This window comes from Xyrauchen texanus, chromosome 2, assembly GCF_025860055.1.
Source record: "Xyrauchen texanus isolate HMW12.3.18 chromosome 2, RBS_HiC_50CHRs, whole genome shotgun sequence".
NCBI lineage: Eukaryota > Metazoa > Chordata > Actinopteri > Cypriniformes > Catostomidae > Xyrauchen > Xyrauchen texanus.
In genome coordinates, this window is record NC_068277.1 from 5974702 (window position 1) to 5986763 (window position 12062).

Consider the following 12062-nt stretch of genomic DNA (forward strand, 5'->3'; position numbering starts at 1 on the left):
CCAGCTGGACGTGCCTGAAACACCTCCCTAGGGAGACGCCCAGGGGGCATCCTTTCCAGATGCCCAAACCACCTCAACTGACACCTTTCTACTCCGAGCTCCTCACGGATGCCTGAGCTCCTCACCCTATCTCTAAGGGAGAAGCCCGCCACCCTTCTGAGGAAGCCCATTTCGGCTGCTTGTACTTATACATATTATTGTAATAGTGATCAAATAGACATGTATCATTTGTCATCGGAAAGCTCTCAAACCAGCCTATTTGTTTTACTCAGACACTAATATAGCGAGTAATAGCGACGTAATTAAGCTGGTTACAACTGGTAGACCACCTTGGACCAAAAACAAACCATCTACCATCCTCGAAAACTGACCTGTAACTGATTTGTCCTCATTTTTACAACTGGTTTATGAGAACTGTGCTATGTCATTATTCGTCAAAAATGTGTGTGCAGATAAAGCTTCAGCCTTCCACGCTACTTTGGTATCGGAGCAGTTGTCCCAGATCAGACCTCAAGAAATGTCCCATGATACACCAGCGAAGTCTCCAGAGCAGTGCTGTGGTGAAGGTCTGGGCTGTGAGACTGTTGGCTGCTGCTCCAACAGGTAGGAGACGCCTTGTTGCGAATGTTGTGAAACTTGTTCGTCAATATAAATGTATTGCAGGTCGCCGAGACATCAGGACTGGAAGACTCTCTTGTTACAGCTGTAGACTGACTATCAAAGACATGGTGAGTTTAGCAGAATATCTCAGCACTCATGCCTCTAATAACAGCCTGGCTCTCTGTGTAGTGTACTTCAAGGCCTTGCAAATGTCATTTACATACACAAAATCACTAAAGTATGAATTTATCGCTGAAAGAGCGATAGACACTCTTTCAGCGTACCTCATAACTGAGGCCGAGAAACGGCAGAAAAGGTGAGTTTGCTTGACGTACTTATGAATGATGTTGTAGCCATTTAATCTGCGACCAGGGTCCAACATGAACACGTGCAAGGGACCAACCAAGCGTACAGCCAATTACAAAATCTTGCCACTATCTATAAACATACTCAATTTAGAGCCTTTATAAAAGGTCGTTTCACAGCAGCATGTTTTTATATTAATGAATTTGGTTTGCAGTGTATTGATCAGGCACAAAGATGCAAATTATCTGCAAGGAAACCATCAGCCTGAATCAATATAACCTAGTTTATATTTGATGACAGTCATTTATTTCAGCAGATGTGCAATATTATTGGCTTAATTTAGCAAACTGCCATTCAGCAAGGTTTATTTTATTATTTTACAGGCTCACATTTGATTTCTGATAAAACAAGAGTACTTGCATGTGCTCTTTGCATAATACAGTGAAGTTATTCCAGTCATTACAGATGAAAGTTGGTTCATCGACTACACGCAAGACATTTACAATTACAGAATGTGTAAAAATTAGACGTCATCGTAACAACCATAATTAAGCGCAGCATTTCAGCATTGTTTAGCACTCGTTTCCCATTAAAGGTGCACTCAGTAACTTTTGTCTTTGTGTCATCTTGGACACTGACACCTAGTGGCTCGGATGCAGCATCATTTAAAATCAATAGTTTTCAGTTTCAGATGCCGTTGCAGAAATGTAGTATTCACAGTCAGCCATGATGACTTTAATCAATGAGTGAAAGTGTCCAATAACAGGACGGTTACTGAGATTAAGCGAGTAGTATTCGGCTAGTCATGTGATTCCAATATGGCCGCCCCCATGTGTGGACCCTCTCCATGTAGAGTAAAACAGCTTTACTTTACTTTAAGGTTACAGATATGACTGGAGTCTTCATTTTAATGCAAGTGTAACGGGAGCCAGCTGGTAGATAGCCTTTAGCCTCCTTGTTAGAGCAGCCACCTCCCACGCCGGAGACCTAGGTTCGAGTCCTGTACGGAGCGGGTAGAACAAGAGCGTCACATTGGTGCCTTGAGGTTTAGGGGGGTGAGTGTAACGGGAGTTAGCTGGTAGATAGCTGTGCACTGTGTAAACCTCACTCTCCTGACCTCAAGAGCTGCACTAGCGACTGACGCTAGAGGCTGTAGCCTTTTGCCTTCTTGTTAGAGCACCCGCCTCCCACACCGGAGACCTAGTTTCGAGTCCCGTACGGAGCGGGTAGAACAAGAGCATCACACGAGTGCTCATGATTTCTGACATATATTGCATAATTACAATGAATGTCTACAATTCATGGAAAAATGACTGAGTGCACCTTTAAGCAAAAAACGTAGCTGTTGGATTCAAAATTCAAAACTCTTTTTCTCTTTGGAATTGTTTGACTTAATGGTGTTTTTTCCCCCCAAAATTATAAAACCAGAAACAAAATACTAAATGGCTTTCATCCAAATATTATTTTGGTTTGTAAACAGTTTTGCTGTAGTAACCGAGCAAAAACAAACAAAAAAGTTATAATGGGTGAATCTCATGAAACCTGTAAAGAACATTTAGATTTTGGTCATATTTCAAGAAATTGAAGCCAATATTTAGGACCATTCCTGAGCTGTGGCTCAGGTGGTAGAGTGGGTCGGCCACTAATCACAGGGTTGGTGGTTCTATTCCTGGCCCACACAACTCCACATGCCGAAGTGTCCTTGGGCAAGACACTGAACCCCAAGTTGCTCCCAATGGCAGGCTAGCGCCTTGCATAGCAGCTCTGCCATCATTGGTGTATTAATGGGTGAATGGGACACTTTGGTAACCGCTAAGGTTAATAAAGGGCTCTATATAAGTGCAGACCATTTACCATTTTTACCATGTACCATTCAAATGTTAAGCATTACGCCATTATTTTAATTAAGAAATTGACTCTCAATACCGTAAAGTGAAAAAAATAATTAATCGTTTATCGTATTTGTTCTCCTGCCTTTAAGCCGACTTTAATAAAATAATTTGATTATAGTAATTTTCCGCTGTATTAAAGTAATGAGAACCCAATCAGAAAACAATCATCATCTTGACGCATTACGACCTTTTTTGGGGGTTAAATATGATTTGAACATGATCTTGACAGGTTTTTGTGAGATTCCCACGTATAGTGTTTGGGTGTACACATTAAAGGTCCATCTAGAACGTCTCTGACCGGTCAGTATTGGTCTGTGTGCGTCGGTCACTATGTTGACTTGGGTTAGCGTCTTCCGTTCCCAATGGTAGAGTCACATTTAGTCTTAGACATAAAGGCTGATGTCCAAGCTTTGCTGACAGATTTTAGGAAACTAAACACATCCCGAATAATGCATGGAGGCCTAACCTAACCCACCATTATCCAAACTATAAGTGCAAAGAAGCCAACTCCATCTTAACGTCCATCAAGGCCACTCCACAGTGCTGGAGAAATTGCTATAGACTCTTATAGTTCATAAGACATTGAAAGATTCAAAGGCTCTTGAGCGCCGAAGCTCTGTCGGTTCCAGCTGGCCTCAAGGCCAAGTCTATATTGAGGAACACGGAGCAACACGCAGGATCTTCAACCATGCAAAACACGGTTTCAGTCTTGATTTTTCTCTCTCGTCCACTTGATCATGGTTTCTGGAGAGCGGTAGAGGAAGATGAGTTTGGAGTAGAGCTCTTCCTCCAGCTCCAGTTCTCCAGTTTCTCGCACCAGGAAAATGTCCATGCAGAGTTTGAGGATGCGGTCCACACACGGAAGCTCTTCGAACATGATGGAGTGAGAGATCTCGCTGAAAAAGCCTCGTACGAACTTGCCAATGACCAGAACCACTGACAGGTACAGTCCCATGATCCTACGAGAGGGGAAGAGTCTTGTTATTGGTTAAAACTTGGTTAAAGGAAGAACTTAAAGGAATGTTCTGAGTTCAGTACATGGAAGCTTTATTGACAACCTCTGTGACATGCTGTCGATTCCCACAGAAAATTATTTTGACTTGATACAGTGGAAGCTTAAAGGGATAGTTCACCCAAAAATTAAAATGTATCTGTTTCTCACACCTGCTATATTACTTCTGAAGACATGGATTTAACCATTGGAGTCGTATGGATTACTTCTGGTTTCCTTATGTGTTTTTTTTGGAGCTACAAAGATCCACCGATCACCATCCACTTGCATTGTATTCATTCACTCATTCATGAAACAGGAGCAGAACGATTTCTGCTCGAATATTCAGTACATCGTTCGTAAAGCAGTTCTGACGTAAATTCTCAGATTCGTTTAAAGTTTTCGCATTTTCAAAACATTAGTTGGTACGAACTAAATGTATACCTGCTCCCGACCACGTGTAGACATCTGAACGTGTTGTGTGCATCCAGGCAATCTGTCACGATTACGTTTTGATAGAAGTGAAATTAAATAAGTAATGAAAAAATGTACTAATATCTAAACAAGTGAAATTAACACAAACAAACAAAGCTTTGTTTTATTTTTAAACCATAGCCCAGGAGCCGGTTGCATAAACATTGCCATTAACTTAAGACTGCATTAACTTTCAGCCCCCACTGGCCCAGCTGACAGTTATTTTCAATGGCAAAACAGAATGTAAACAAAAGTTAGCCTGAGGTGTGCTGTCTTACATTTTGGTCTTTAATTAGACTGATCCAAGTTATTATGCAACTGACTGAAAAAATGAAGACCAACATATTAGACAACTAACTAGTAAGACTAGTCTAAAACAGTTTTATGCAACCGGCCCCTGGGGTGCCCAATACGTCGATCGCAAAGGCAATGCTGGTAGATCGCACAAAATTTTAATGTGCTTTCGTTTTTATAAAAATAAATTTAATGTCTTTCCTTCTTTTAGTTTCTGTCTGACTTGCACTTGACAAGTACATTTTGACCAGGCGAGATTTTTGTTTATTCAGTTGCCATGACAACTAGCCCTCCAAGGGCTTCTGAGAACTTGAGGCACGAAATTGCGAAGCTAGCAGTGTTTGAGGCTAGCTACCAGCAGCTACTGCCCGGATTATGCAAAACTGTCTGATTCAATTCAGTGCAAGTCATCAGAATAAGGTAAATGGCTATTGTTTATATTGTGCTGTAGGTGTTTTGGGTTTAGTGTTAAAACTGGATGATATCAACATTGAACATTATTATATATTTCATATTAATTTGAAGATGAATTCCATGTAGGGATACATGCAGTAGTCCCAACAAGCATTTTCTTATTTTAAATAAAACTGTGTTTTTTAGTTGGTAGATCTTGTTGAGTTGGTCATTTAAAAGTAGATCATCACGCAAAAAAGTGTGGGCACCCCTGCCATAGCCTATACTTCTTAATTGCTTGAATGCATGTTTTTCCAACAGAAATGCTTGATTTTTTTAAATAAAAATAATAAAAATGAATGGCCTGTAACATGTCTGTTCTGGTTGGACAGGTTTCTTAGTTTATATGAGCTCTACGATTTTGGTTTCAAAGTTAGCATAGGCATCGGTAAATCGTGTTCAGTTGATAACGTATGGTCAATGCTAATGCTGTTAAACCTATAAATAAACACATCGCAGGCCGATTCGAACACAATACAACAGGAAAAATAGAAAAAGCCTGCACACTGTATAGCTTGAAAATCTGTAATATCTCACAGTGTTTCAGTCAAACATCTTCTTGAGTCGAACTATTAATTTATCTGATGATTCTTCCAATTGTAAGTATATCACTATCTCTATATACTACCATCATGATTCACCCGAGAATTTCACAAATGATGCTGGTGCTGCGAACTGAACCAGAGAAGGTTAATGGCTTTTTACACTCATATCAAACCGTTTCTATTGACTTCTTGAACGTTTTGATTCCCGATGACAGCAAAAACATGGGGCGACTGTAAGTCCTTACTTTCTTTGAGTTGCTGTTGTGCTCGCCAAATCAAAATGTTACGATGTGATTATAATGACACTTCATTACTAAAGTAATATTTAATACTGTTCCGAATAGATGTTAACAGCATTTACGAGCGAGTCTGGCGCCTTCCTTATATGGCGTTTTCATGGGTGTGGATTATGATAATTGTGAACGAACATACACACGCTCCCGATTTAGGAATGTTTGGAATGCACTAACATACACACCACATCTGGAGAGAACGAAGCTTTGGTGAATCCGGCGGAAAGTTTTCGGGAAGGTCCATTTTACGCATAAATTACTGCAAATTTGCACTTATCTTTACGAAAATCTCATGAATGAGGCCCGTTGTGTTTTGAAAGTATAACTATAAAACATTAGCATTCTACTTGCTAGCATGAGACTGGTGTGATAATAGTAATTATACTGATTAAAATATACTCGATTATAATGCTATGAAATGTATTTATAATTATATAAATTATAAATGTAATAAATGGTGTCCACGGCCACCTTTCCGAAGGGTAAACGGTTAGAATGGACTAAAATAACATATTTTTAAAATGACAGTACACTGCAATTTCCGATTTCGAAATGTCCCATGATACACCAGCGAGTACATTTGTACTTTTAACCTTCCAGGACACTTCCTCCATATACGTCCATTGATATAAATGTGTCTTCTATTCTTTCTTTCTATTTTACAAACTAAGAGAAGTTGATTTTATTGACTGTGGTAGTCCTCAGCATGCCACAGATGCCGTCTTCAGTTGTAGATAACCTGGAATAGTCTTTTATCCATGTTTAATCACATTTAGGATACTTGAGTTTACAGTAAATCTGTATCCTGAAGGAATCTACTGAAAGGACTGAAGGTGTTTTACCCGTATCCTGCTAGGAAGCCCAGACTCGGAGGGCTGACTTTGTCACTGAAGATTATCATGGGTAACACATCACACTCCCTGCAGTTTGCGATACTGATGTCCCACCATTCCTGAGCTCCAGTCCCATTTAGAGATCCAACTCTCATCAGCGAAACAGTCACATCCTGATACCCCTCCTCACCACCTGCCCAAAACAACAGTATCCTTTTCATATAAATGGTATAATCAAATGCATTTCTAAAATATCTTCCATTCATTTGCAAGCAGAGAATACCTGCATATAACAAAATAACACTTTGAAGAAAACTTGGTGTTCCCTACACCCCTCTATGCCACTTTCCACCGTTATGTAATAGATTGTGAGATTTCGTCAAAATAAAAATAAGGTCCCGAACAGGGCTGGACTGGGAAGAGAAATCGGCCCGTGATTTTTACATGGCAACTGGCCCAACTGTTCAGTACTGGGGGGCAGGGCTGGGTTGGGGGGCATATTTCTGCATATCACGGCACCGCTTTGTGGTCCGTTCTACATAACGCGGCGGGTCATTGTTGCTTATTACAGTCCATGTTTCATGGCCGAACTACCGGCCCGCTCGGTTCTCCCGATGGCCATATAGCCCCTGATCGGCCCAAAAGTGCGTCTGCCCACAGGGAAAATGCCCAGTATGCCAGATTACCAGTCCAGCCCTGGTCCCAAAATACATCACAATAATAATGTTCAATAATCATCAACTTTTGTCCCATCATGTCATGAAGATGAACACTGAAAACTTTTTTGTTTGAATTTTCTCGTTTTGTCATTTACACCTTTTTAAGATATTAAACGTTTACCGTCATACAGCTGGTTGACTGGCTTTGCTTCGGCACCGTTGGGTGCTCGGATGTAGTTGGGAAACATCTGCGGCACAAGCCTGTGAGAGAGAGTTACAGATACGATTAAAATAATTTCCAGAGAATTAAACCGAGATCCACTACATGATGAAAACTAAATGATAAAAGTCAAATGAATGAGTTTGGCTATTCCAGTAATACAATAAAATAAAAAACATGAATGCAGTGCAGTGTAGGATGTAATGCGATTACAAAGCAATTCTTTACTGTCGTACGACCCCCGCATGCACATGTGTAGACGCTGTTCTTTGGCTTCGCTATTCGCAACGAATCATTTTATTTCATTAAAACCAACTGATCTCAGTTCAGGAGAATCTGTGCTGTCAGTAAATGGTTAAACCTTCCACGCACGAGTCATGTGACTCAAAACAACATGGTGCCGATCACAGCGGAGTCTGTCTTTGGGAGAAACGCCAACAAAACTACATCTGGTAAGAAACCGAATTACGTTTTTACACTGAAAGATTCAACTTTATTGTCATTGTGCACAGCACAGGTACAGAGCCAATGAAATGCAGTTGTTTTCGCATATCCCAACTAAGCTGGGGTCATAGTGCAGGGTCAGGCATGAAACAGATTGGCTCAAGGGTCTTGGTCAAGGGCCCAACAGTGGTATCTTGGCAGTGCTGGGGCTTGAACCCCCAACCTTTCGGTCAGTAACCCAGAGCCTAACTAACCTACCTAATTTGGAAACAAAAAATCCGCCTCTGGTCTTCATTGGTTGCTCGCAAACAGCTTTGACCCGCCCTCCAACACTACACTAAGCGGTAGACCAATCACAACAGACTGGGACATCTGACCAATCAGAGCAGAGTATGCTCTCTGAAAGGCGGAGCTTAGAATTAATCCTTTAGAACGGATCATTGAACGAGTCGTTTTTGACACTGGGAATAAAAAGGTAAAGTTGCAATTTAAATTATGAGCAAATTAAAGTGTTAAATCTATTGCATGAGACCTTTAATACACACATTAACTTTGAATCAGAAAAACAAATTCAAAAGTGTAAAAAAGGGGTTTTAGAAAGTAAACTGTAACTGCAATTTTGGCTTTTTTAATAAATATAAACCAGAGACGAGATTAAATTATATTCTGTTTTAATCAACAATATGCCACAAATGCATTTAAAAGTAATGTGATTAGTAATGTGATTACTCTTTCCAAGACGTATTAAAAAAGAAGCGCAATGTGGTTACAATTTTAGATAAGTAATTAGTAATCTGTACTGGATTACTTTTTGCTTTGCCAATACTAATGCTATGGCTTACAGTGACGTTCTAAAGTATTCTCAAGTTGTATATTAGCTGCAACAGTTTGTCAAAACTTACACAGGATCCTTGCGACTGCCCATCAGCAGTGAGGCCAGATCTGCTCGAACCGGGTCCCCCGGTGCCAAATTGATGGCATGCTTGTCGTAAGTGTGTTCCACTGTCCCGCCCTTGCCCAGATCCCTTTCAGACACAAACACACACACACAGAAACCTCATTTACTATTGCAGATACATTATTATCTTTAATTAAAAGCATTTTCAACATTTACCAAAATTATTATGTATGCACCTTTAAAATGAATTAAAACTAAACCAGAACACAACGTGAAAGCTAAATAAAGACTAGTGCAATAATAACCCAGTTGCAGGATTAATGCAGAACCGCATTCGGACTGACCTTTGGAAGTTCCAGTCCAGACGTAAGGTCATATCACTGCTGCCGAGCAGTTCTTTGATTAGTTCCTGTCTGCTCGGAGGGCTTATTCTCCACACCGACCCTGAGCTGCCCTCGATGTTAGCTTTGGCGATGTCTTCATAGCTGTACAAGGTAATAAACTGCATAGCCACCTGTAGAGAAATCATCAGGTTTAAGGCATTACGTGTATAAAACCTGGGCCCATGCTTGAATTGCTCCGATAATAGGACAGTACGTACTTTTATTACAGAATTTACATGCGGGTCGGGCAGGGACGGATTTCCAGGCCAAGGGGCCCTTGACTACCAGGGACTACCCAACAACTTTTCACCATGAACAACGAACACCCCCCTCCACCCCCAACCGCCCCTCAACAACTTTTGGGCATGAACAACGAATCCCCCCACAACAACTTTTCACCATGAACAACGAACACCCCTCTCCACCCCCAACAACTTTTGGGCATGAACAATGAATACCCCCCAACAACGTTTGGGCATGAACAATGAATACCCCCCCCTCCACTCCCAACCCCCTCACAACAACTTTAGACCAAGAACAACGAACCCCCCACCCCCCCCAACTTTAGACCAAGAACAACGAACCCCCCCAAACAACGTTTTGACCATGGACAACAAACTACAACCCCCAATCACCAACCCTCCACACAAAGTTTGGACATGAACAATGAATACCCCTCCACTCCAACCCCCAACAACTTTAGACCAAGAACAACGAACCCCCATTAGGGTGAAGGGGGGCCCTTCGAAATAAATGGCCCCAGGGCCTTTGCCAGTTAGAATCCATCCCTGAGGTCAGGAGGCATGATTAATTGCGTTAATATCTTTAAAATGTTGTTTTATATAATTAATCACACTAAATCAATGTGTTAAATCTACAGCCCTAGTTAAAATCTTAACTATGGGTAACTGATAAAAAAAAAAAGTTCAGGAACATGAGGTTACAAAACTGGACTGAACTCGGAGCGTCAACGTGAACTGCGTTGATGATGCACATCACACGCTCTGTGAACGAGACGTAGCAGCATGCGGAAAACCAAAGTATAATTTAGCCTTTATGTGTGACGGCAGTCATTAGTGAGTGTGATATATAAATGTTGACGGACACTTACAGCATTTTTTTCAAACTGGCTGCTGAGAAGATTGTAGTCGTGCTCGGTGAAAGGCTGAATGGACTGCTGCTGTACACTCATCGTAAATAAAGGCTGAGAAAAGACAAGCCAATGCAAAATACCTTAATGATCACAGAAATATTGTGATGGTTTTGCATATTATGACACCCTCAACAGAAATGTGAATATTTACCTCATAACCTCCAAGCTTCACTGTGACTGTGACATCAATAGGATGGTTAACCACACCCACTACAGATTTAACCAATGAGATGAAGAGTAGAGGGAACCAGATGATGCAAATGAGGAAGAAAATGATAAGGCCACCCATCCCATACTTGACAATCTTCTTTTTCTTTTGTCCTTTTGGCTGAGGATATTTCTGAACAGAGAGTTTTAACAAAGCCCAGTTATTTTGGATCATCACGTCGGACGCTCATTTTTTTATCGACATCAAGATTTTAGGTACAAACTGAATTTGTAAGGGACATTTTTAAAAGCACAAATATTTCACGCAGTCATTAAATGCTGCCATTACAATAATAATTGTGAAATAATTAGCACATTTCTATTTAAAATAGTTTTAGATATAATATAGCATAGATAGATAATGCATATATAATCAATTATTATTTGTTTTATTATAAGAACAGAATTTAATAATCAACATAAACATTGCTGTTTATCTATTGCTGATAAATTATACACTTTAGGGATGTCCCAATGCCATAATTTTGAGAACGAGTAGCAGTTCACGTACCTCCTTTTCGGGACTCACCGATACCCGTTTTATTTTGTGTTTTTCTGAATTCCATATCAACAGTTTATTTCAGTTTTATCATCAAAATGGTGTTTAACCCTTTAAGAAATCTTAAAATTTTCCCGTTTCAATGGCATACCCAAAATTAAAGGCTTATAACAAATAAACAAATAAATAAATAAAAATGGAGGGTCGAGTGTTTGGTATCATTTAAAAAAAAAAAAAAAAACAAATCGACATTTCTTAATGATACAGATTATGATGCATTCTGAGACTAAGCATAAGAAACATAACAAAACAAATCATATGGAGTGATGGTGGTGTAGTGGTCTAAGCACATAACTGGTAATCTGGTAATTAGAAGGTTGCTGGTTCGAGCCCCACAGCCACCACCATTGTGTCCTTGAGCAAGGCACTTAACTCCAGGTTGCTCCGGTGGGGATTGTCCCTGTAATAAGTGCTCTGTAAGTCGCTTTGGATAAAAGCGTCTGCCAAATGCATAAATGTAAATGTAAATTAAGCCATAAATGTACTTTTTTCTTATTTTTCTGATTTGACATCATATCTCTCTGTGTGTAAATCAAAACTGCTTTGGTTTTGTTTCCAATCATGTCAACGGTATCTGAGAAAAATGGTGTGTTGATACGTAAAAGTAATCGTAATTTATAGCTTTACAAATATAATTTATCATAGTGGCCAAAAACGTATCGACGTGCCCAAAAGCCTCTCCAAACAAATAAAACTTAATAATTGTACATGAGAACTAATTACACATGCAAACACAACAATGACTAAAGGTTTGCATAGCATGCAGACATGATATTAGCAATGAGATTTCACAGAATGAGTTTCATTCTGTGCCATTTGAGTCATCATTGAGTCTGTGTTATTTACTTGGCGCCATCT

The 12062-nt window shown here is 40.1% G+C and overlaps 1 protein-coding gene across 2 annotated transcripts in view; it reads right to left on the minus strand.

The window, feature by feature from the left end:
* Positions 1–1209: 1209 nt before the first annotated feature.
* LOC127619372 (piezo-type mechanosensitive ion channel component 1-like) overlaps positions 1210–12062 on the minus strand; it is a 140393-nt gene continuing 129540 nt past the window's right edge. For both annotated transcript variants that reach the window (XM_052092278.1, XM_052092271.1), the window contains exons 45-51: positions 10590–10778; positions 10397–10489; positions 9247–9416; positions 8907–9029; positions 7522–7601; positions 6691–6874; positions 1210–3757 (exon numbers count right to left, since the gene is read on the minus strand). In XM_052092278.1, the coding sequence (XP_051948238.1) occupies positions 3502–3757; positions 6691–6874; positions 7522–7601; positions 8907–9029; positions 9247–9416; positions 10397–10489; positions 10590–10778 (1095 nt within the window). In that variant the 3' untranslated portion in view covers positions 1210–3501. The remainder of the gene's footprint in view (positions 3758–6690; positions 6875–7521; positions 7602–8906; positions 9030–9246; positions 9417–10396; positions 10490–10589; positions 10779–12062) is intronic.